This window comes from Anser anser (genome assembly GCF_964211835.1).
Source record: "Anser anser genome assembly, chromosome: 3".
Classification (NCBI taxonomy): Eukaryota; Metazoa; Chordata; class Aves; order Anseriformes; family Anatidae; genus Anser; species Anser anser.
The window spans coordinates 59934537-59960180 of record NC_139722.1 but is presented as its reverse complement, the minus strand read 5'-3'; the positions used below and the strand labels follow the sequence as shown (position 1 = coordinate 59960180).

At 36.4% G+C, this 25644-nt stretch overlaps 2 protein-coding genes across 23 annotated transcripts in view; both read left to right on the top strand.

Moving 5' to 3' along the window:
• Positions 1–25644, top strand: part of EPB41L2 (erythrocyte membrane protein band 4.1 like 2) — a 110524-nt gene extending 84880 nt beyond the window's left edge. For 6 of the 22 annotated variants that reach the window (XM_083830670.1, XM_083830681.1, XM_083830685.1 and 3 more), the window contains 12 exons: positions 992–1173; positions 5530–5592; positions 7776–7922; positions 9054–9158; positions 11889–12074; positions 13212–13265; positions 13469–14026; positions 15594–15716; positions 16219–16317; positions 18413–18493; positions 20417–20563; positions 24368–25644. In XM_083830670.1, the coding sequence (XP_083686796.1) occupies positions 992–1173; positions 5530–5592; positions 7776–7922; positions 9054–9158; positions 11889–12074; positions 13212–13265; positions 13469–14026; positions 15594–15716; positions 16219–16317; positions 18413–18493; positions 20417–20524 (1706 nt within the window). In that variant the 3' untranslated portion in view covers positions 20525–20563; positions 24368–25644. The remainder of the gene's footprint in view (positions 1–991; positions 1174–5529; positions 5593–7775; positions 7923–9053; positions 9159–11888; positions 12075–13211; positions 13266–13468; positions 14027–15593; positions 15717–16218; positions 16318–18412; positions 18494–20416; positions 20564–24367) is intronic. The other 16 variants (XM_083830690.1, XM_083830691.1, XM_083830671.1 and 13 more) reach the window with 11 other exon arrangements.
• Positions 2648–5523, top strand: LOC310897263 (uncharacterized protein; the record flags this gene model as incomplete). The annotated part of the gene is made up of 1 exon (XM_083830703.1): positions 2648–5523. A coding segment is annotated over one exon (741 nt), but the record flags the coding sequence as incomplete, so codon positions are not given.

Sequence of the window (25644 nt, the reverse complement as noted above, 5' to 3'; positions counted from 1 at the left end):
GCAGCAGGAGCTGGGAGGGAGGGGACAAACCCAGGACAGCTGGCCCAAACTGGCCAAAGGGATTTTCTGTACCATATGGCATCGTGCTCAGCAAATATATGGGGTGGCTGGCTGGGGTGGGGGGTACCGGCTGCTCAGGGACAGGCTGGGTATTGGTCAGCGGGTGATGAGCAGTTGCATTGTGCATCGCTTGCTTTTTACATATTATTAATTTTTATTTTCTGTCATATTAAACTGCCTTTATCTCAATCCACAAGCTTTTTTTTTTCTCCTGATTCCCTTCCCCATCCTAGAGGGGTATGGGGTAGGGTGAGCGAATGGCTGTGTGGTGATTTGCTGCCTGCTGGGTTAAACCACAACAGGGGAAAAAAGCGAAGGCCTTTCACTCTTGTTGTTTGATTATGTTACATGAATAACATGAATATATTGAATATATATACGTGAATTTCCCCCTTCCATTTTTTTGCAGGCATGTAGGGAGGAAAAGTCTTACTTTCATTAAGCTGTTGTTTCTGCAATGCCAAAAACTGTGAAAAATGCTAAGCTTCCACAAAAAAAATACTGTGACAGTTATATGCATACATATTCCTATATTGCATTAAAATGGTCCTTTCAGTATGGTGAATCTCCACAGAAACAGTCACCTATTTCTATGTTTTGTTATAGTGTTATACAGTCCCAAGAACAATATCTTTAAATTGCCATCTGTAAGTAATCAGAAATTTGATAATTAAATACCTACTTGATTTTGATTTTTTTTTTCCCCTTGCATAGTAAGCACACATTATATGACAAGGGGGCATTGCTGTTCACATCAGTGCAGTAACAACCATAGACTTTGTGTAAAGTCAAGAAGCTGAAAATTATTGTGTCACTCAGTAACTAGTCTGTATTCCTCATTGCTGACATCACCATAAAATCATTTTAAGTCTTGAAAACAAAACATTCTAACTTATTTCCAATTAACCAAAATTATTTGATTCTCTAATAGCTCCTATGGGTATCTCAGACCAAAGTCTGCTAAAAGACTTCCCTACTACAGGAAGGCAGTCTGCAGGAGATAAAATCATTGACCTTGAAGCTGCTGGGCAGGGCAAGTTGAAAGAAGGTGGCAGAGAAGATGATGTGAGCCCGCTCAAAACTCCACAGTTAGAGTTGACTCAGGATGGAAAGGTATGGCTTTCTTTCGCACCAAGATTATTTGTTCATGTGGTGTGTGTGCATGTGTGGTTATTTAGTGCCTATCACTTCTAAGCATCACACAGAACACCGTATTAAATATTTGAACAAAACTGTCAATTATTTTGTGTAGGTTTAACTGGAGTATATATAAGGAAAAGTGAAGGCAACCTTCTGAGTTTCTGGGTTTCTTTTAGTGCTATAAATATAACTTGAATTTTCAGGAAGCTTGACTGAGTTCTGGAAAACTGTTTCAAAGCGTAAATGGTACTTTATTCAATTCCTTGGTTTGTTTAGACCTAAAGATTGTTAGCATATCCACAGTTGTATGTGCTATATGAATCTGGGTATATTATGACTGCTTTTAAGTAATTATAAGTGACAATCTTCTTGTTTTAGTAGTTACTGCAGAATTATTTCATCCTTTAAACACTCCTATGTTGAACTGAGGTATAGATTTATATGGAAAGTTGAGTATTTTGGTCTGTTTGTTGCAAACAACCATTTACTTGTCTTGTGTGTTGGAGTTACTGTGGAAGTAGGTCAAAAAATTGAACTTAGATCTTGTAGGATTTCATGTAAAAATTTCCTTCCAGAGTGTCACCTAAAACCTTGGAGTTATGTGATATAATCTGCTGCTCTTCTCTCTGGGATATCACTTCTGTTTTTTCTGGCAGTTCTTCAGAAATTTCTTCCATATTTAAAATAATTTTTTCACACATTTTTGGAAGTTAGCTATCCTTTTGATTCCTAGGGTGAAGTTTGGACTGCTGAGTTTATCCATACATCTTACATGTTCCTACTACATTGAAGTGTAGGAAGGGAACAAATATCAGTGGTTGCATTTTTGTTGTTGTTTGCTAGCTAGCTGAAATGATTTGGAATTAATCTAGGAAAAGGCACACACAGATCTTTCTGATGGGAGAAAAATGGTTAAATAAATTACCGTGTTTTGACTTTGGGCTTGGTAAAATGATGTTTCTCCCTTGTTTCCAAAGTGGCAGTATCTTTCAATCTTTTAATCAAGAAAAAGGAGGAAAAAAACCACAGTATTTTGGGAAGTTGTTCCATGAAGCTGATCAGTAAGGTTTTGTTACACATGCCAACTCTCTGTACAGCTTTCTTTTCCCCCTAAAGCTCTCTTTAAGTCTTAAAGGAAATGGTTACAAACCTGAGAATCAGTGCCAGCTTGTCTTTCATGTACTGCACTGTGCCCTGACCTTTCTGCCAAAGCTTTGAATGTCTGTCTGCTTCCATCTGCTGTAAGTGACTATTGCAGTTCCAAAGTGCACAGTTCTTTACAGCCGGAGAACAAGATGTTCATAATGGGTTCAGTTTCATAATCCATAAAATAAACAAGTTGACTGTTTGTAAAACACAAAGGGATTTCTATTTTTATTTGGCATTTCTATTGCATTAGTAGCGGTATCCCAAAGTAAAAAAAAAAAAAAAAATCACTAACGAATAATTTCTTTTTTCTCCTTCTTTTTGTGCCTACAAACTTGCATTTTGTTGTACTTTCATTTTCCACTGTGCACAGAATTTGTTTCTTTGGCTCACTCACATACACCCACCATCACTACCCATCCATTCTGTGTCATCCCATCTCACAAACCTGTCACCTATCCCTGAGATGGACATGCTTTCAGATATTTCAGAGGAAGATCCCCTTGGGGAGCCTGTTCTTACCATTCCAGACATCTTGGAGTGTAATTCCATGAGAGAAACACCAGATCATAATAAAAATAAAATAGGTTTACCAAATAATAACTTTGAATCTATGAGAATTCCTGCTAGTCAAGGCCTCCCTGCTGTGGAGGGAAAAATCCTTAAAAATGACTACAAAGACACTGAGTTGTGTGTCTCACTCAGCTATATCAAATGCTTTTCTTTTAGTTTCCGCTCGCTGCTTGATGAGGATGGTTATATTAGTTTTCCTAGCCTTCCTGATATTTGCATCTCTTTCCTCCCACCTGGCCTTCAGCACTATGTTCCTATAACCTCTCCTTCCTTCATCCCCTCTTTTCTCCTTATCTTTGTGCTGCTTCTTTCTGCTTTCCAGTCTATTCCTCTTTCACTCACATTTTCCCTTCCTCTCGCTCTGTCCCTCTGCTACCTGGAGCCTAAGGCGACTTCATTTAGTGCCTCTTATGACAATGACCTGAATGACAAAGCAGAGGAAGAGGAGGTGTGTAATTCTGTTGCTTAATTGTTGACACTGTGCATAGCTATTATGCTAGCTCTCCCAGAGGCTTCCTCAGTTTTACACACTGACGGGGATATGTGTATGTACATACCTGTATAAATGTAAGTAGGCACACACACAAACATCTATCTCTTTCTAACTTTTCTTATTTGTGAAAAACTGCCATTCCGGGATTTTTAGGCAATAGGTAGCTGGGCTTTTCTTGTTCGTTTCTTTTCCTGAATTCACACGGCATGCATAATTTCATTATACGTAGCTCAGTATCATTAGAATATAGCGTAGCTTGTAGTTCAAAATGTTTCGGAGCACATAAATCTGAATACTGGAGTTGCTGTGAAATAGTGTATCTGCAATTATTATTAGATAGTAACAGTAAAAATTTGTGCTATTTGCACTGTCAGTTTGTGTGTTAAAATGCATGTCTCTTGAGTGCATTGACTTTGTAATGCATGTCTCAGAAGTTCTGTTAAGATCTGAAAAGTGAAGTTCCTTAAAGCTGAGTTTAAAAAAGTTAGTGCTTAAAAATCACCTTCTTGTTCTGGATTTCAGATGTTTCTGCTCTACAAGGGTTCGCTTAAAGTTGAGTCTTTCTAAAACATTTTAAAGTGCTTTCAGTAATCTGTAGCAGTAGTTAAGGTGGAGACTGATTTGATTCATTAGCTGGGATTGCAGGTTTTGTCAGACTTAATCACCAAAGTCTGAACTTTCTTCGAAATACACTTTCAAAATTGCTGTACGGAAGCCTCTTTCACACTAATACGTTGCTCCGATCATCTGGAGTGACAATGCATCCTTTCCCTATATTTGCTGTGCATGTTAGAACAACACCATGCTAGAAAAAAGGTGGTTTATTTTGATCTTCAAAGGAAATATAAAAATATAGAACCAAAAAAGGAGAGGGCTTGTCCAATGTCACACTTAATGAAGTTGTTTAAACTGATTAAATCAATACAATGTATATATTAAAAACACGCTAAATATGACATCATTAAAAACACTAATCTAAGTTTTATAATGAAAAACAAGAATCTAAAGATTTTTTTAATTTTCTGTGACATAAATCAATCCATTCATAAAATAAACTTGCAGAAAATAGAATCACAGAAAAGCGAGAAATGAATAAATATGGTATTATACCACAGTATTTATGCATTCACACAATATAAAATGCAACTGTACATGCAATAAGTAAACCACTCCTCAGATGTATGTACTTGCACAGTGTTGACTCTTCCTAAGATGAGCAGTTGGTATTTGTACCTTTGGGAAGGCTGGGAGGTGGTTTGCTTTTTAAAGAATGCCTTTCCTTAAGGTGTTCAGAATACTTGTAGGCAATGAAGGTCAGCTATCATTTCCAACAGAGTTCATTCCAGTTCGAGGAAGTATATATTAACCTATAAGAGGGGAGTGGAGAGGCTCAAATAATCAAAAAGTAACAATTAAGACAGTTTGTAAGTACATTTTTTAGGTGTGTGAGTTGAATCCTAGACTGTTTAACCAAAATAAATCATGCATTAAATTCCATTTTCCCATCAACTCGTTGCAGGGGTTAAGGCTTTTACCATAGAAATTATACACATCATCTTTTTCCATTATGCATTCTTAAATATCCATCTGAGATAACACTGAAAAATACAGCAATAGAGGGACATAGTGTGAAACTTCCATTTTTCATGCCACATGCCAAATATTACTTCAGCCATTCTGCGACATCATAGGTGAAGGAAGACCCAAGTCGCTTAATAATTTCAACTTCCGGGGCCGAAACAGGAAAGGTCTGTAAATATAGCACGCTTTGCAGCATTTACAAAGAGATGAAGCTTCTGTTATTCTGTAAGCTTATGTTTATTGATAATTTACAATGTTCTTACATTGGAGGAACCCGAAGAGTAGAAAGCACAGTAGAAGGTGCATGTTGGGTTTTTTGTTTTAGTTTACAATCAAATCTGGCTGTAGCTGGCTGCCTAGTTAGCACCCTAACTACGTTTCATTTCTATGGGTTTTTGTCTAAATAGTGCCTTTTCACTGTACTGTTTTATTTCCTGTATTTGTCTGATTTTTTGATTTATTTTACATTTTCTTGCTGGTACATTTCATGTTCATTTTGATTTGAATTTATTTTTTTATGTGACTTAATTTCGCAGAGCAATTCCTTGAGAGTAGACGGGGAAAATATTTATGTCAGACATAGCAATTTAATGTTGGAGGTTTGTATATAATATAAGAAACACTTTCCCTTTTCATGGGCTGCCAAGCTGCATGGGATGGGAGGTCACCTGCAGGCTGTGATGAACACAGTGCATGACATGCATGGGGAAAACCAGCTTGGAAATGTTGCATGTTATGATTCTGGTTTCTGAGTTTTTAAAAGTTTTAGAAAACAAAACAAAACCCTCAGCTTGAATATTGAATGTGTATTTTTGCTAGATGTTTTCAATGTGGCAACTGGGAATAATAGCCCTATTTAGATACATCAAACACATTAGGCCCATTCACCATCCTAAACAGGATTTTTTTTATACATTGCTATTTCAAGTGTGCATCTTCTGTTGAGCAGGGTTTCTGGTTTTCACCAGTTTAATCAACCTTTATCAAATGTGTTACCTGAATGAACATAAGGCACAACCAGTGGTAGAAGTACGGAAAAACTAATAGTGGCTCTGACACTCAGGGATTTTTTAGGAGCTTTGAGAAATGTATGTAAGGATCAGATTTTTCAAGTGAGTACTTAGAAATGTTTTTGATATGTTTGCCTTTTTTTTTCATTTTTTAAATGGAAGCATTTCTTGCTCCCTAAAAGTTGGTTCTTATTGACAATGAGCAAAAGCAAAGAGCTTTGAACAGTATTTTAATGTGTAGTACTATTATTTGTCACTGAAGTAGAGATTTTTATTTTAAGAATTTCCATGTAAATCTGGAGTAATCTATAGTTATAATCAGTATCATATAACTTGTTATTAATAACACAAGCTAGTAACTGAAGAAAATGCAGAGTCCTACTGATGTCTTTAACTTAATTCATCCAAATGGGGCTATAAATAATTCCTTTTGTCACAAACTGTCTTCTTTAAAAAAAAAATTATTTTTGTTTGGTAATAAGGAGGTATGTGGATCACAGTAATCAAAACTAATTTTTTTGGCTTTTCGCAGCTTTTGATCGCTATTCAAACTTTGCTTGTGTATAATTTACTAAAGCACTGTACATGTACATTGCATAACTTTGCTATGATCAAGTCCAGGAAACATGCCTTGTGTCAAGCCAAAGTAGTTTTTAAAATTGTGATATGAGAATCGTCACTAGCTTCAGTTGTATAATGGAATATTCTTTGTATAATGCTTTAGTTTGCCCTAAAAACATATTTTAGGGGAACATATTTAGTATCCCTTGCTTATTAATCCTAATTTAAAAGTGAAACATTGGTCCTGTAAAAATACTAACTTAGTGAATTGCCAGAAGGTGGGAAGGTTCTTAATGTACTAAGTGCATCTCTGAAGATTCACAGAATTAAGAAATAGATTTGCAGCACCAATAACAGCTTGGTGTTGAATATACAAATGAAAAGACATCAGAAATTAGTAAGTTTGTGTCGGTTTGGGATTTTTCATGACTTGACAATTTTTTTGATCCAGATTGCTCTGTCTTAGCCTCAATGGGTCATAATAAAATATAACTTGACATTGATGCTCTGGTGTCCCCTTTGGTGCTTGCCTTGGAAGGTACAATTTAGAGAAAACACCTCTTTGGTAATGAGATTCACAAAACCCACCCATACTTGACAGCTGCATCTGCAATCGGATTGTCAAATGTGGAAAAGTCTTTAAGTCTTTAAATCTGATTTTACCAATATGTCTAGGCCTACGTGATAGGCACAATGAGGCCCTCTGAAGTGAAGCAGGTGTTAGTTGCTTGCATATTTGGCCCTGTGGTATTGTCCTCACAGAAATAAGTATTTTTCATGGAGCTTGTGGTATTAAGAGAGATGCATTTTTATAATGCTCCTTATGTTATCTTTCTTACAGCTGCCTTCAGTAATGTTACTTTTGCAATAAAGCAAGCAATCATTGGAAATGACTAGCCCTTTGAAACAGCAATAATTTCATATTTTGGATGAAATTATTTCTGTTAAATAACCGTACACAGCATTACCTTTCCTTTGTGTTAAAATTTGGTGGTGGTAGTACTAGTGTATTAGTGGCCACAAACAAAACCTTATGGCCTTAAACTTTTGGATTTTAAGGTGCTCCAAAGAAGGCTAGCTCTCTAAGCTCTCTGTCAGACACAAGGCACTTTCCTTGATTTGGTGGTTCTTTCTTTTTTTTCTTTTAAACTGTTAAGTTTGCTTTTGTTGTCGTGTTTTGTCCTACTTTGTTTTACGTTGCGGGTTGCTAGGACCTGGATAAGACCCAGGATGACTTACTGAAACACCAGGCTAGCATTAGTGAGCTCAAGCGCAATTTCATGGAATCCACACCTGAACCACGCCCAAATGAGTGGGAAAAGCGGCGTATCACACCTCTGTCCCTACAGACACAAGGGGTATGTCACTGCAGACGCTTGTCCGCATGCATTTTCATACAACCCTGTAGACAATAGAGTAAATGCATGTTGTCCTTTACATCAAATCTTTGTTTGGCTAATGTAATATTTGTTTATACTAGGTATACGTTAACTTCTTAACACTTACCATTGGACCTGGCTTTAAATAATGTGTGGGATTTTGTTCTTCTACAACAGCTGGAATAGAATCACTAGAAAAAGTTGGAAGCAATGGCAATATTTTGCTCTGTTTTAAGGACAGCTTAAATTTCACTGATTTACACAGGTGTATGGAGTTAATTTTTCAGCAACAGTAGAACATTTCACTCATTGTTTCTCCTTAACTCTTCTTAGCAGCCTCTACACAAACAGCTATCTGACCTGTGTCATTCGTGAAGGACTTTACGCAATCATTTAATTTACAGTGTTGACTTCCTCAGGATGTATTTAGTGTATTCGTTAAAATTTATTCACCTTAGTATCTAAAAAGTCTGTAAAAATGAATTTACCTGTTTTTTCTCTATAATTCTTTTGTGACTGAACCTTGAAACAGCAGTTTGGAAAACTGTTTTCCAAAAAATATCATCCTACATATTTGTGGGGGGAAAAAAAACACTCAAATTGCTCTGGCTGTTCTTAAACTTTTAATTTTGTTACTTCATATGCTTCTTTTATAGAGTAGAACAGCAAATCAATCCTCAAAAGCAATTAGTTTATCTTCTATCATTATCCTTTTTCACTCTTATACCTACCCCTCCCCACTGCAACAAAATTATTCCTCTCATCTTTCAGTATTACATTATATATCCCTATCTGTAGTGATATATGCATAGGTACAAATTTTCAAATGTCTGAGATACATTGTCTCACTTCGTAATCACAAATATCTTTTCAGTTAAAACAGGCATTTAGATAAAAACGTAACTTAATTTTTGTGTGCATTTTCTACATTGATTTTTTTTGTGTTGAAGTTGAGGCCCTTCGAAATAGCATTTTTTATCCTTGTATTTTTTCCCCTCATGTAGTATGTTGTGTTGTTTTCAGATGGTTTGGTTTTATGTTGATGTGTATTGTGTATCTGTCTCATTGCTTGTTGATTTACACTGGTTTTACAAAATGAAAACCAAATAGAAAAAAGGAGACCACATTTTCCAAGTGAAAACATTGCCTGGGAAGGAGAAGCAATGGACTGCAATGCCACGGATTGCTGGAACAAAACCAGAGGAAATTGATAAGGTGGCTGCCCTGAAATCTACTGCCTTCTTGCTGCATCTGCTGTGGGCTAGCTGGGGCACTTCTTTCTTTTTCTATTTTTTTCTTCCTGATGTCAGTACTGAAAGGAGAAGTTGTAAAGCAAGATTTGTATATAAGAATGCCAGCAATGTTCTGCTTAAACACTAAACTGGCTGTGAAGTTCTGAATGGCTCCTGTTTGAAAAAGAACACTTTTGGGGTGGAAAATTACTGTATTTTATGTGATTTGGATGAGAGCAAAACATGTATTTCCATTTGAGATGGAAATAATTGTTTGTGATTATTTAACACTTCATACAAGAATTTTTCTTTCACATATTTACTATGTAATCATTACTCAAATCAATGATGCTGTAAAATGCAACCAGGTTCCAAGTACCTCCATGCTTCTGTACCTCTTCTTTTATCCTGGAAAAGGGCGGATTTTTCCTCCCTCCTAAGCTGCTTAACATCTATGCAGTGAAAAAGCACAATATAATTAGTGGGACTTCTAGCAGTAGGATAGTGATGACGTGTAGCAATTGTGATGTTGCTTTTTTACATTTCTTTTGGACTATTTTCTACCACCTAGGTAAAACCGATTGTAAGGCTGTAAGTCCTATTTCAGTAACATCTGTAAAAGCAGGTTTGGGATACAGCGTATTTTGATCTCAAATTATTTGTTGATAAGAAGTTTGGGGTGGAGTTCTTTGTTACCCCCAATTTTAAATTTCCTGGTGGTATTAGACGTTTCTCAGTCCTATTCCTGGAAGGTATGTTTTCCTGCCTATCTTTAATGATAGCTGGACAGTAGATAAGAATAAAGCAAGAAAACCACTGCTAATATTCTTTCTTTTCTTCCTGCTTTTGCTCCAGTGAAAATAATTGCAAATAAGTCATTTTCTGTGTATAAGAAATGCTACTTTGGATATATCTCATTTGTACCACTGTACTCCTGTATCACCGTACTCCCACAAATGCACAGCATCTGTGACTTAATTGCGATGCATTGATATGTATGTCACAAAACATGGGCTACCGTATAAAGTTACGGTTATCTAGAATCATCACTTTTTAATCCCCATGCCCAGCCTCCTCTGCTTATAAACAGTATTTCATGTCAGAGTATGTGCCTGTGTGTTAGAAGACATTTTGCCAGGAAGTTAAGCATCTTCAGAGGCTGATGCATTGTTGTAAATACAGTAATTGATTCAAGAGTGCCAATTCTATCCATACATTTAGTAATTAGTACTAAATGTCTCACCAGGGAACAGGGGCTACATTATGAAGCAAATTGCGATTGATGTCTTCCTTTTAAAAGATTAGAAGACCTAAAAATTTGATGGTGGTAAAACACAAGATGAGGGCATGTGCCTGTCTTTAATTATTATACATATGTGGAGAGATGCATACAGTCTGACCACATACAAAATAAAATATTTTTTTCTTTACTGCTTTGAGTGGTTAGAAAACACGTGGTGCCAGAGTGTACGGTAGAAGGAGCATCATGATCATAGTTTGTTTTTTTGATGCAAGCTATTAATAGATTAACATTACTGGGTGCAGTGAACTAGGGAAAGAAAGTGGGGATGAGGAGTAATACGTTGCCCTGGTGCATAAGGGAAGATTTAATCAACTTCATTCCCATAAAATTTTCTTAGCCACCTTTGGAATACGCTTTAAATTTTACCATAGGGAAAAAGAAATAAAAATTGAAGCTATTTTTCTTTTCCTTTTCTGATCTTCTGTGTGCCATATGTGTAGTACTGTATGCAGAGTAGCATGGTGTAACTTATATAAGTGTTTAGTTTCTATATTGCTAGCACATAAGTCTACCCTATAGCAGTTACCTGCATGGCATTTTGGCTTTTCTCTGACATGCTTCTCTACCTTGATTGTCTGTGTTCCCATTTTCTAAGAGAGAAATGTATGTTATTTAATGTTGGCAAAATGTATGTTGCGTCCATGTTAGGTATTTGTTGCATTATTGGCTTTTTATGTTAACTTTCTACTTGTAAGAGCTTGTGGAGGGAAAACTGAAATAAATAAAAACTTAGCTTTTTCAGAGCCTTGTACCCATATGAATCTTAAAAGCTTGTTTTAATATATGGATTCCTAGTACTACAGAAACTAGATCTGGCTATAAACATAATTTATGCTTTAAAGCGATGTACCCTTGTATGTATTTGTGAATAACAGTTTTCCCACTAGAATGGAAAAGGCTTTTGAAAGCATTGTTTAATCAGTGCACATTTGCTCAGTTTGTTTCTTTTAAGCTTTTGAAAGCAGCCTTTAAAAGCTCTAATGTGTAAATTCCTCTGAGCATTGTGTGTGTGTTGTTCAAAGCCAATATACCTGAGTACCTGAAGCTCCAGAAATGGGAATTAGTGTGTGCTGAGAACGGTAAATACAGGACTGTTCAGGTAAACTGTTCCGGTTAGGAAATCTGTGGAAATAAATGTTTTTAATGTTTATAGTGTGAAATAAAGAGCAAAAGTATCTGTGGTGGGCGCACAGTAGGAGAGCGTGCCTGTGACTTGTGGTCATAGCTGTGTGCTGCCATGTTCTGCCCTCACCTGGAGCACCTCCGGTGTCTCCTGTGCTTGTGCAGGATTCTCCGACGCAAATCCGTGTCTCTGTCGTGTCCTCTCGCATGCCCGCCCTGTCCTCTGTAGGTTCTGCCGCTCTGTCCGCCGCTGGCTAATTCTTTCCTTTCCCTTCTCTAACTGTCTAGAGCCTAGAAGAAGAGATAACGTCCATTTTATTTAGCCAAGAAGGCTTTCGCTCCGGCCCGGCCCGGCCCTTCGCCGCAGCCCGCGCGGGGCCAGCAGAGGGCGCTGCGGGGGAAGAGACCGAGACCGGCTCCGACACCGCCGCCTCGGCACCGGGCCCGGCCCAGCCCGCCCCGCCGACGCCCCAGGTGCCTTCCCCGTCCTAAATAAACTTAAACATGCCCGGGGGCTGCACCCCGCTGCCCTCGCACCCGGGGCGGCAAGCTGCTCGCTCCCCGGGGCTTGCGGAGGAGATCCAGCTGAGGAGCTTCGTGCTCCCCTCGCTGCGCTTCCGAAGCAGCGGTGGGCTGGTGTTCCAGCATTGCCAGGCCTGCCGGCCTGCGGCGTAGGTGCTGTGCTCGGTGAACAGCCGTACAAGCTAGGATTAAGTCACAGATGGTGTGTTGATTTGGTGTTCCCGCTGCCTGAACTCGAATTTACATTTCTAAAAATACATGAGATCAAAAAACTGCATAACAGTGGGCTTTCAGGTATATCCATCATAAATCATTTTGCTGTGGAATAAATACTAATACAGTTGCCTTAATCTCATCATTTGAATCCTATTGGGATCATCTTGGTAGTCACATGCTGCTATTTTGACAACTTACAAGCCTCAACAGTCTCCCTCCCAAAGATGAACAACTAATAAAATCTTAAGTAAAGGTTTTTTTGTGTTGATGATAAACTGATAGTGGAATGCAGCTTTTTTTTTTTTTGACTTACCCATAATATTGTAATATTACTTATTTCTAATTTAAGAGGAAATTCTTTACTCAGAGGGTGGGGAGGCCCTGGCACAGGTTGCCCAGAGAAGCTGTGGATGCCCCATCCCTGGAGGTGTTCAAGGCCAGGTTGGATCAGGTTTTGGCAACTTGCTCTAGGGGAAGGTGTCCCTGCCTATGGCAGGGGGTTGGAACTGGAACTGGGTGGTCTTTAAGGTCCCGTCCAACCTGAGCCGTTCTATGATTCTAATTCCAAATTCAACTGAGATAAGTAATTACCTCACTAGCATCACTGACCTGTGTATTCATACTTTTATTTTTCAGTCTTTCATAATTAAATTCTTATCCCAATTAATAACATCCATAATTCTTACCTACTTTTGGGCGATATATTTCAATGAAGTAGAAGGAAAGGGGCATAGTTCTGTGTGAGTCTTACAGTGAGTACACAGTACCTGTCTAGTGTCATATATATGTTCCTAAAGCTTGCTTGGAGAATGTTACGCTATTGAAAGGGGTTATGCATTGATTTTTGTCCTCTCATTGCTTTTTGTTTCACAGAGACATGCTTCCAGAACAGAAGGGCCTTGCACTGGAGTCAGCGATGCTGATAAGGTTCTACTGATTTTTCCATAGTTAAATTTAGCTCTAACTCTTAAAATCCATCTTCATTCTTTGCTTCCTTTTTCAGCTAACCATCACAACCATCTTTTGTCTTCTATATGACATGAACCAGCCATCAGCTTATTTTGTTTCCGTCATTTTCATTTATTCATATGTTCTACTTTTGTTTTTCCTCATCCATGTTTTTTGTGCAGAGTTCACATGAGACTCTGGACATAGTGGAGGAGAAGAAGCAGGCAGAGGTTGGGATAGAAGAAACAGTAGTCGTAGACGAAACCGACAAAGGGAAAATGCAAGTTGCAGCTGATGCTGAGGAAACATGTAAGGTGGAGCACCTATCAAAAAAGGACTCTTCTTCATTGCCATCATATAGTAGCAGCAGCAGTAGTAGTGAGAGTGAGGATGAAGAGGTGGGAGAATACCAACCACACCATAGGGCAATTGAGGAAGTCATCAGGGAAGAACAGGAAGAAGAAGATGATGTGAAAAGGAGAGAACTTGAAGAAAAAATACAGCATGTGGAAGCCGCACCACAAGGCAGTAAGCTAACTGTACCAGTTGAGAGCACACAAGTTACAGCTGAAGATTCGTTCCAGGAAAACGCAATTATCATACCTACAGAAGAAAAGAATTTGTCAGAGGAAATTAAGGAAGACTTAGGTGAAGAAAAGGAGGAAGAACAGCTCAAACTCAATGGAGACGTGTCTCATGTTGACATTGATGTTGCACCACAAATAATTTGTTGTTCTGAGGTAAATGGTAGAACAGTTTGACGACTAGATTAAGCAGAGATATTTCTTTGGATGAAAATGTACCTGCCTTTCTTCTTCTCCTATTCTTCCAGCTCTTCTGGCATCCAACAAGATTCAGATCATTTGGAAGGGGAAACCACTGATGAGCAGTGAAACTGTCTCGTTCAGTTATGGTTTCTGGCTTTTTGCTATAACTGGGTGAGAATCACCAGTAAAGCAAACCTTCTGAAGACTGCCATCTCCTTTTTATCTCCCCCTTATTTTATATACATATACATAACATATTATTTATGTTTCTAATGTTTTAAGTCCTGTCTTGTCTATTTGTCAATTGTTTTCGACACTTTGATGACGTGTAATTGTAATTGGAAAATTATCGGCAATTGGAGTTAGAAAACATCCATTGCAGTTTTTATTCTTTTTTTAACTCATTATTTGCTGCTTTTCTTATCTTTGCTTCCTTTTGAAGAAACGTTACAAATTTATGGACTAGACTTAGTGTGTGTATATATATATATACGTGCGTTTGTGTATGTGTATATGTGTATTCATATATATCTCACGATCTTACTGTGGAGTCTTATAGTGCAATAGATTTTTAGGGAAGCATGGGTTGGTTACAGTCACAATCAGCTGTTTTAAGCCAACAAAGGTTGAATGGTTCATTATTGCGTAAACTTCATAAAGAATCAGAAGAGAAAAAATGAAGTGCAGGAATGCATGTCTTTGTAAAGTGGACATGATCTTCTGCTGAATTTTTTGAACAGCTGGATATTTTTTTTCCTACTTGTCTTACAGTAGTGACTTTTTGTTCAATTAAACCCAAACAACTTTCTTTTGTTGTATTCTGCTTGCAGAGTTCCAGGTGTTCTGATTAATGATATGAAAAAATCAGTTTACAAGACCTTTAGAAGCAGGCACCCACGTTTCCTAAAGCATAGCCTGTTTGGAGGGAGAGCAAAAGGGCCTCTGTGTGTGCAAGAGTATTTGAGGGAGGGAAAGGATTTTTTTTCCACTAGGATTTCCCCTGCTGAAAATCCAATTGTAAAATTTGTTTTTCTGTTCCACAAGTAGTGCACGTTCAAAAGTTAGTTTTGCATTATTCTTGGAATTTCTTGGACTTATTTGCAATCTGACTAAGTAATTCTGCTATAAATATCATTAATTTTGGAAATATCTATCTGAACTATCTATCAGTTTCTTATTTGATGGAACTTTACACAAACTAAGATTCTTCCTACTGATGCTCTTTTATACATTTTAAATACCTATGTTGAAACTTGGTTTTAGCGATTACCTTCTGTGATATTTTCTGTTGGTGAAACAGAACTTTAGCAAAGCTTGTTAGGAGACATTTTTTTTCCTATTGTGGATGTGTGTGGGTAGGGGGCTGGTTTATTAGTCGTCATTTCATGGTGCTTATTACATGCTTTTCAACTGGAGAAAACAGTCCAATGCTTACCTTATTCTTATGCTTTTCATGTGGCTTTGATTTTACTTTCTAGTTCCACTTTACAAACTTTCCTCTTATGTCTTTTGAGTTGATTGTCTGTTTCTTGCACCATAGCCTCCAGTAGTGAAAACGGAGATGGTAACCATTTCAGATGCCACACAGAGAACTGAAATCTCCACAAAAGAAGTTCCGATTGTTCAAACAGAAACTAAAACCATCACATATGAATCTCCACAGGTACAGTGGCAGAGTGATTTGTTATATTAAAGTTGGGCTTTATTCCAATAATTTGTAGCCCCAAATGTATAACGTCCAAGAAATGCTTTTCAAAAACCTATACTTCTCCTAGCAGCTAAGATTATACTTTGGCTATGAATTAGTTAAGTGAAATGTGTATAGACAAAGCAATATTACTCCTAAAGTTCTGAAATTCTTTTTTGATAAAAATAACTTAGTTACTGCAAATATATAAGTTGTATTTAGGTTTGGAAACTTGGTTAAAATATCTCATTAAAGCACTTAACTTTGATAATAAATTTTCCACAAGAATGAACTGTAACGGTTTACTGAGTCTGTGACATTGTGAACTTGGATGACTTCTACTTAAATTTCAGTTCTAACTTTTCCATTTGAACTAAGTAATAAGTATGTGTTTAGTAATAAGAAAACTTGCTTTGACTCCTATGAAAACACAGCTTTTAAATACCAAAATACAAAAATGCTATTTTTCATCTTACAGTTTGATGGCAGTGCTGATGGCAGTGCTGGTGTGTTGCTGAGTGCACAGACAATTACATCAGAGTCAATTTCTACTACCACAACTACACACATCACCAAGGTAAAATGGATAATCTCTCTCTGAAGTTTTTTTAATTAAAAAAAAGGCAAAAAATTCCAAGTCTTACATGAAATCTCTGATACCTATATATCTGCTAAATTATTGAAGAAAGCTGAATTCAAGTGAATTGGATTAATTCTAGGTACATGTGAAAGTTGATTTTTCTGCATACAGTTTTTGAGCAGAAAACCCTTAATGAATAAACAGGAATATCTGGGAACAGGACGGGAAAAGGTAGAAAATGTGATTAGTTTTTTTCGTCTTTCATGTTGGTCTTATGTCTCTCGTCTCTCATGTTGGTGCTTGGCAAGGAGAACATACCTATATTTTTTGTTTCGGTTCTGTCATCGCTTGCTGGTATCTTAGAGAATCTTTGTTAACATTGCTGATGTGCCTGAGGTCCACAGGAGCCCTGCTTATGGCATCTCTTATAAGGATGTACTGAAACAATGTTTTCTCAGACTGTGTTGACCTCCCTTTGTGCCCTTAGGTTTAGAATGTGTTTAAAAACAGATCATACCACTACATTACTTTCCAAGCATATTTTAGTGCTGAAGTATGTGCTCTGCATTCCATGCTTGAAAAGAAAAGGAAAACTCAGTCTTATCAGGGCATCACATCTATTTCGGTCTCATGTGATGTTTAATGCCAGAGTATGTTAGAACTACTAAAGTGTTGTTTTTATTCATCGTTTATGTAAATATCAAATTTTTGGAGTGCCCCCACAACAAAGTTTCCAGCTCTTGTCTTTAAACTGTTCAAATACTTTTTTCAAGGTTACAGAAAGCACTGTTTACAGTGAAGCAAAAGGGAAGAAGGAAATGTAAAGTGTTAGTTTGGGATTTTTTTCTTTCCAAGACAAGATGTTTCACGTCATCAGAGAATGGAACAATAACCTGTTGCTGACTGTATAAATTAAGCAACCAGATGTACTTAATATTGAAAGTTGTATTCATGGAATGACACTGGATGGATAATGTTGGAAATCTATCAGATGAAAGCTGCATAAAATAAAATCAGCTCTGAATTTACAATGACTACATTTCTTTAGATGGAATAGCAACCAGGTCCTTCTCAGTCTCTTGATCCCTTTTGCATTCATTAAGTCGTCACTGTTTTAAGAAAAATCTTTATTCAAAAAATTGTGATATCATGGATATAATTTTTTTAAAATAGATATTTCCATGTCAAGTCCACATGTGGATGCTTCTTTTTGGAGGGAAACATTAAAGAAAATAGCTTCATTCTTGTCTTCTCAAATATGATGGCGATGACCGTAACACAGTAGATCCTTATATTTTTGTAGACTGCTTATTGTCGATCAACAGGCTCTGTGAGCTTTCTAAATGAACTTCATATTTTACATCCCAAACTGTTTGTTTTTGATAAAGGTGCCTGTCAAAATAGTTCTAATTTTCAGATGGTGTTCTTGACAGGCTTATATTGCATCTTTTCTAATAAAGGCCAGTGGATCTTGAGAAGTACTTTATTTTTTTCTATTATGCAGGTTCATTTAAAATAAAACAAAAAAAAAGCCACCATACAATTTTGTCTGTGAAAATTTTTGTGTGCTAAAATTAGAGTGAGAAATTAAGAAAGAAAGCATTAAATTATTTCCATCAACAATGTGAAATATGTTGAAAACTTGACACTATGGTATGTGAGTTGAGGAGAAAAAAAAAGGATTGTGCTTGTATTATATCATATGGGATTATTTAGTGAGTATTATTCATTAGAAGCCCATGCTGGATAGATTGAAATCAAAGACAAGAATTTTCCTTGTTGCCAGATTTATATCGTGGAAGAGCCTGGAATTCCTGTTGGTCTGCATATCAAGATCTGTTCAAACTTGGGCTCCAATAACAGAAAAAACTCTCCATTACTTGTTTTTTAATCAAGCTTTTTTTTTAACAATTGCTAGAGTGTGACTAATTGCATAACTGAAAAAGGATGACTTGGCACCAAGATTACTTACTACTAACTGTAGTCCAGTGACAGAGAAATTTACTTTCTTCAGTGCCGTACCGGAAAGCTTACGGCCATATAAAATAATTACACAAAGTTGTTTTCATGTGTTTTTTTGTGCCATCTGTAGATGGTAAAAGGTGGGGTATCAGAAACAAGAATTGAGAAGCGAATTGTCATTACTGGAGATGGAGACATTGACCATGATGAGGTGAGTATGTAAGCTGCTAATACTTACAATGTGTTATCAATAGTCCAATGAGTTATAGAAGATTTTTCAAAAACCTGAAGTAGGACAAAGGTGGAGAACAGAAGGATGTAGAAAGATCCTGAGACTGTTGATTTCAGCAAATCTGTTGAAGTATGGTATTTAGCAAATAGAGAGCCTTTAGAGTAAAACTGAGAGTTATACGCATTTTTAACTTTGCATTATAAATCATGTGAATAGATTTCTTACTATTTTTTACAGGGACTGCTTATTTTGGAAGAGACTCACCTAGTTTAGTGCCACTTTTGCCATTTGGGAGGAAAAGCATTACTAAATCAATTCTGATACGTTAATCTAGGCAGATGGGAGTCTCTACTGCTTTGTGTCAGCAACATCTAAATGCAGAGTTCGTCTTGACTGAAAACTTTGAAATATGTAAAGACAAAAACTGATTGAATGTGAAAAATAGTTTTTGACTTGTATTTACGGAATTCTATACAACAAAAATAATTGTTGATCTGCTGTAATCATACATTTAATCTCTATCAGCACCAAGGCAGTTATATTTTGATACCTTCGCAACAAAGGTTAAAATTACTTCTACCTGCCCAATTAAGAAAGGTGAATTCAATAAGTACACAGAAAAAACATTGAGAAAGTGCTATTACCTATTCTTTGTAGTGATGATCACACTTTTTTTAATCTAAGAAACTATAGTGGTAAAGTCAATCAACAGTCACTGCATAATATAAGTGGAAAAGCCTACCTTACACATAAAGATGCAGTGAATCTGATTCTAACTTTATGGAAGCTACACAACTCAACAAGGTTTAATTTAGCTTCTTAGTGTAATATAGTGAGAGCTTTCAGGGAATTTAATTTCAGATTTTGATCTACTGCTAGAAAGTGGTTCTTGACAAGTTCAATCTCTTCTTGAAACTTATAATTAAATGACAAGGTTGTTCAGCATTAGGCATGGCCCTTGTCTGCCTTTACATATGTTCAATGCACTTGGGACATCAGAAAAGGTCACATAATACCTTTAGCGTATAAGACGATGCTTTAGTAAAAACCATTCTCCAAGTCCTTCTTTGTTTTGAGATAAATGGTTAGTGAAGTAGAAAATTATTATTTTAAAAAAATAAATCACTGAAACTCAAAGCAGTGAGTAGCTCTTAACAGATTTAAGAAAATTCTACCACAACTTCTTCATTTGATATGGAGCTCTACAGAAGCACAAACGATATGATGTGTGTTCACTCTTGTCTTTTTGCTCCCTACATCGCTAAAAGAGTTTTCAATAGGAGAAAAATATTTTAATTTTGAATTTCAGAATTCGAGTGCTTTTAACATGTGTAATTTAGAGATTAGAAACCTCTGTTTTTTCATTGTTAATCATCTGATGATCAACACTGGTTAATAAATCTCAATAGCCACTCTCTTTTAAATCCTCACTTACACTAAATAGCTTACATTTGGCCCGTTATAGAATTCAAACCAATAAAAAATATTAGAATTAGTACATGAGTAAACACCAGTATTGTACCAATGCATACGATGTGTTCCCCTGTACGTGTTTCCTTAGTATGACATCCTTGTTTTGTCTTTGTCAAACCTGTTGCAGAAATTCTAATTCTTCCAGTATAAAGTAGTTTTTGTCTTCTGAGGTAAGCTACAAAAGTTACAGGGTGACTTTAAGGTTATTTGCTACTTTGGAAATTTGGGTACCTTTTTGAAGCCTTTCTTAAAGTGTCATGGTTTTTGGTTTTCTGTTTCTTGTGGTTTTTTTCTAAGCCCTCTCAAGCTCAGGAACTTAGACTTCTGAATATTTCTTATCAGAATTGCCAATGCTACACACCTATTCCCTGGCCCTTTATTAATGCCCTTTTTCTGTTGTTGATTTACATAATTTAAATATGGTTGCAGGCCCTGGCACAGGCAATCAAAGAAGCCAAAGAACAACACCCTGACATGTCTGTCACAAGAGTAGTGGTGCACAAAGAAACCGAACTTGCTGAGGAAGATGAAGACTAAAATCAAAAACTCAAAAACATCCTCAAGCAAATATTTCAGGTAAACTTATGTAATGATAAACTTATGCTACTTTTTCTATCAATATTTTCTGTTACATTCTGTAATAAAAGGCTTAGAAAAATATGGGGGGATCTTTGGTATATATTATCACAAAATAATGAATTGAAATAAGCACTAATAGAAGATCATTAGTGTTGAGTAGTAACAGAATTGGTAATAGAAGACTTTTAGGTTCTTGTTTCAGATGGAAAATTATTGTACGTTCTTCAGTTTTAGAACAATTGGGTTTCTATCTGAACACTTCCTTTGTTGATAAAGGTCCAAAAAAAAATCCCATTCTTACTGAAAAACAAGTCTGTTCCATATGCAGCCATCCAGTGGCGTAAAACTAAAAGCTAAGCTTAAACAGGGAAAATGTGTTTTTCCTTATTGTTGTTTGACTTACATGAAAAAACAATGCTAGGAAATCGGTGGTAAGGATAATTTAACATATCTTTAGAGTCATTAAAAAAAAAATTAAAAAAACTCAAAACAGGTGGTTTGGGCTGTGTCTAAGCATGAATGAAATCAGTATAGAAAGTTTCTTTACTGATGAATGTAATACTTGTCATTACCAATAATTGTACTTTTATTGGATGTTTTATGAGTTTTATTATATTAAAGAATTTACTTTAGGAAACAAAAATTAAATACGAAGTACTACCTGAAATTTATTTCTACTTGAGTAGTATAATCCAGGCCTTGACCATCTAGTAACCTCAAACTATTACCAAAAATCTGTGACAGTCAGTATAAACTGTAGTGGCCCAGGTCAGAATTCTTTAAAAAAAGTATATATTTTTATTAAAAAAAAGTTTGCTATGTTGATTGACAGAATCCACAGTGCCACAAAACAGCTCAGAATTTAGATATTCAGAAGGAAACAATATTTTTGTTGCTACTAGTAAAATTTCTAGGAATAATAATTTTTAAAGTACTGCTGTTCTTGAAGTATTCACCAGAAAGATCACAAAGAACACTGAATAAAGTGCTGTCGTACTGGATATAGGCTAATGTGAAGCCCGGCATCAGCTTTGGTGTTTAAAGCTTCAGGTTTCTTCAGCTTGTCATACTAGCTGACATCCTGAAACTGAAGCTTCAGTATTTTCAAACGTGATTGGTTTGTTGACTGTAGATTCAGCTTCAAGGAAAAAATATTGATTGGAAACGTTAAACAACAATAGGAGAGATTTAAAAATAAGTAAAGTTTTAAACAGTGATGTTTTAAACCTTCTTTTTGGAGACCTCTCTTTCTACTGATGAATCTCAGTGTTTGGCTACCAGAGGTATTATTGGCTGCTATCAAGTGGGCAAACTCTGTCAGTGTAGGGTTTGAAGTAAAAGAAAATATCTGAAGAAATGAAAATCATCTTTATCATGAAGTAGAAGAAAACTATCTTGTATTTTTTTACAGCAGTTAGTTTTCTCGATTCTTATTTCCTCAGTAACGTGTAGAATGGTTGCAGTCCCTCCAGGTCCTTCGTGTGCAGGCGTACCCCAAGTATTGAATGAGAGGGTTCCAGTTGCCTTTCCTGGCCTCACACAGATTGTGCTAGAATGAGGAGTGTTTACTTTGATAATTCATAAATTACCTTTTGGTTGGCTCTCCTTTGAGAGCTTGCTGAGGAACTGGAGTCTTTAAGTCAGAATGGAGCTGAGTTTGAGCTGCCCTCTGAATAGTTCTTCAGTGTTAGTCAGGTTGTGTTTGAAAAAGGAAGGAATAAGTTTTGCTCGTAACTTATACAAACCAAAACCAATATGGATCAGATTTAGAAGTGCTAGGTCAACACTCCTTCTCCTGGATGTTAATGTTATAAACTGGAAATAACAAAGGGCTGTCTTCTGGTGGAGGTAGCAGAGTTCTGACATTTTAAAAATATATTTTCAAAAGTTGCAGGCACTCTCAGACAACTTCAGCTGCCAGTAACTTAAAACACAGTGCTGTACCTCCAACCCTTTGTTTGCATGTGCTGTATACATATGTATACATATGTATACATAAAAGTGATTTAGACAGGAAAGATTTATTTTATAAAGCAGTGGGCTGAAGGACTACAGAACTGGTGCATGTGTGTAGTGGAATTTGTTTGGGGGTGGGGGTATAGGACCATGTGTTTGTTTTGTTGAGGTTTTTTGTTTGCTTTGTTGGCGGTCAGGGAGATGTTTGCTTGTGGGGGAGGAGGGATGGGAACAAGTCAGCAAAAATGAATAACTGTGCAGGAAGCTCTATGTTAACTTTTTTCCGATGTTCAACTGGATTTGTCTTGTAGCTTTGTTGCTTAGTGACACTGAAAACAGGTATAGCATGTATGCTCCAGATTTATTTTGAAAACACAGGAGAGGATGTGGACCTGCACTAACTGTGAGATAGGAATGTTACTTGCGCTCCAGAAGAGCTTGGAAAAATCCACACCACTTTTGAGACAGCTGTTAGTTTGTAGCAGAGGAGAATGCCCTTGTTTTAGGTAACTTCACTAGCCCAGTGGTACACAGCAACACTAAGCATGCACACTCCTACCATCCTTCTTGTATTTACAGGATTTACACATACAGATCTGAGGTAGAAAGCCGCACTTAGAAAGCAGAACAAATCGTTCTGATTTGTAAGGATTTGCTATTATAGTGTATGCTATCATTGAAACACTCATTTACTATTATTTACTATTATTAAGCATGAATTTAAAGGTCTTGGGAGCAGAGGTTGCTTCTTTTGTTATATTTGTGCAGAATATAACAGTTTCTTCATGCTATCTCAGGCCAGAAAAGTATGTTTTGAATCAGTGTTCAGCATAATCTGTCCCATGTAAGTAACTGTAACATCTCTTTTGAAGGGACTCTGACATGGGGGGAAGAAAATCTTGGCAGGTTTGCACCATGTTCCTACGTTAGTGACTAACTGCAAAATTGATTCTGTTCTTTCATCAAATATTCTATTACTTGGTTTAAAAAAAAAGGAAAATAATTCTATCCGAGGGTGTTTTGCTTTTTTTAGAAATATATACATTGTAGAATGGTGTTTGCAATATATTGGAAAGCGTCATTTTTGTTTGGGTTTGCTAATTGCTTTACAGTTCTTCAACTGAAATGCTTATGAGAAAGTGAAAGAGGACTAATATGAAGACATTTCACCATGTTACTCTTGTATTTGAGATGTGATGACTGGGCAATGCCTTTTATTTAAATGTTCAGGAACAAATTCAGTTGCCCAGATACAGGCCACGTGAAATGTCTTGAATATCTGTCTGCAGCATGGACCATCTGGAGACCTGTGCCCTCCTGTAGCACCAACCGAAAGCCATGTGTGCCTGTAGAAATGTCTCTAGACAGTTGTGTTTAGGCAATAGAAACGCACAATGAATCTGGATTATTTTTTTCTGAGGTGATGAAAGCTCTGCCCTGACCACAACTATGGCAATGTTTTTTATGTATCTTTGCTTTCCCTAATGAAAGGGAAAGATGCTGTACTCTGATTCTCAGGGATTATTAACTGAGCAATTATCTTCATTTCTTTTTATGTACTAGACTATGGATTAAAATGTTCAGTAAACTGTGCAGGAGGTGACTATTAAAACACCATGAGAATTTTGGGGAGGGAAAAATATACTAAAGCAGGAAAAGCACTGAATTGCTGTTTACCTCAGAACTGAAGACTTTAGTTCATACAACACTTTTTGTGAAATAACCCTCCCTCAAAATAACTGATACCGTTTAAAAAAAAAAAGTTTTCTTGAATCTGATGATGTGACATTCACACAGCATCTGCTATGAATGCTTATGTAATCTTCCCCCTCCGTTTTCTTCCAGAAATGAAAATGATACTGACCATGTTCATAACCATGAAGAACTGTGATCATTCCAAGTCATCACTACTCAACCGAATTCACCAAGCCTAGCAATGATGACCAGATGTTTAAGACTGAAATGCCAATACCGAACTCCATGTTAACATCTTTGGTCTATATTCCCTTACAATCTTTCTTGTTTATTTTTTTTATAACCACTTCTTAACAAACTTAGACTTTTTTTAAATGAAGTTTTAGAGGGTGTGATCTTCTTTTTCACAAATATTTGCATTTTTGAAGCTGATTCTTGATTATATGAAAGTGAACACAAAAGAAGTCTGGAAAGCATTGTTCACTGGAGCAGGTAGTAATTGTGCAAAAAAGGGGATCTTAACTAATTTAGATATAGTGTTTTTTTCCAAATATTTCAAACGAAATCTTTCTGGAATAATTTACATTTTTTTCAGATTATTCAGGTAAATATATAGTATCACATAACAAAGATTTTTATAAAAATACAACATTTCCTAAAATTTGAAAAAAATATTTTTCTTTGGATAAATTTTATACTGATATCTCCTGTAACTCTTTCTGTTCTAAGGTTCTCCTCTCTGTGGGGCAGAGATGGTGTGGTAGTCTGTAGAGGAGGAGGAGTTACAAAGAAAATTTTTCTGACTGAGCACTGTGTTCTTTTTGCACTTTGGTGCCAATGCTCATCTTTTTGTAGACATTTTGCTGTCTGCAACATTCCAGATAAGGAAAGAAGGAATAACAAAATATCTTTCTCTTCTTCCAACAAGAGATGATCTAGGCAGCTTAAAACCTTAGTGCTTTTTTTTGTTACTGTGTCCAAACTTCAACACTTCCATTATTTGAACACGCCTGTAGAATGCTTGCTTCCTATTAAACCTCACTGCCTACATGTTAGAACTGACATTTCTGCTATTGAGAAGGTATATGTTTCAGATGCTTTGTCTAATGGCTAATGCAGGTTTCTAGGATACTGAGTAAAAAGTGCGTGATGGATTCCATTCATAAAGTAATGAGACAGTACCATCATTTGAAACTGCCGTTTGAGAATGAGAAAACCTGTTAATTATTTTGGATTTTACTTTTTTTGTTGTTCTTGGGGGGGTTGTTTGTTTGGGGGTTTGTTTTGGTTTGTTTTGTTTTTGTTTTGCTGTTGACTCTGTGTATAGTTAAAATGCCAAATTAGATTTATAGCAGCTTGAAGTTGTATTAAGTGTTATTTTTGCTTTCTGTAATTCTGTTATAAAATAAAGTTGTTTATTCTCTGTA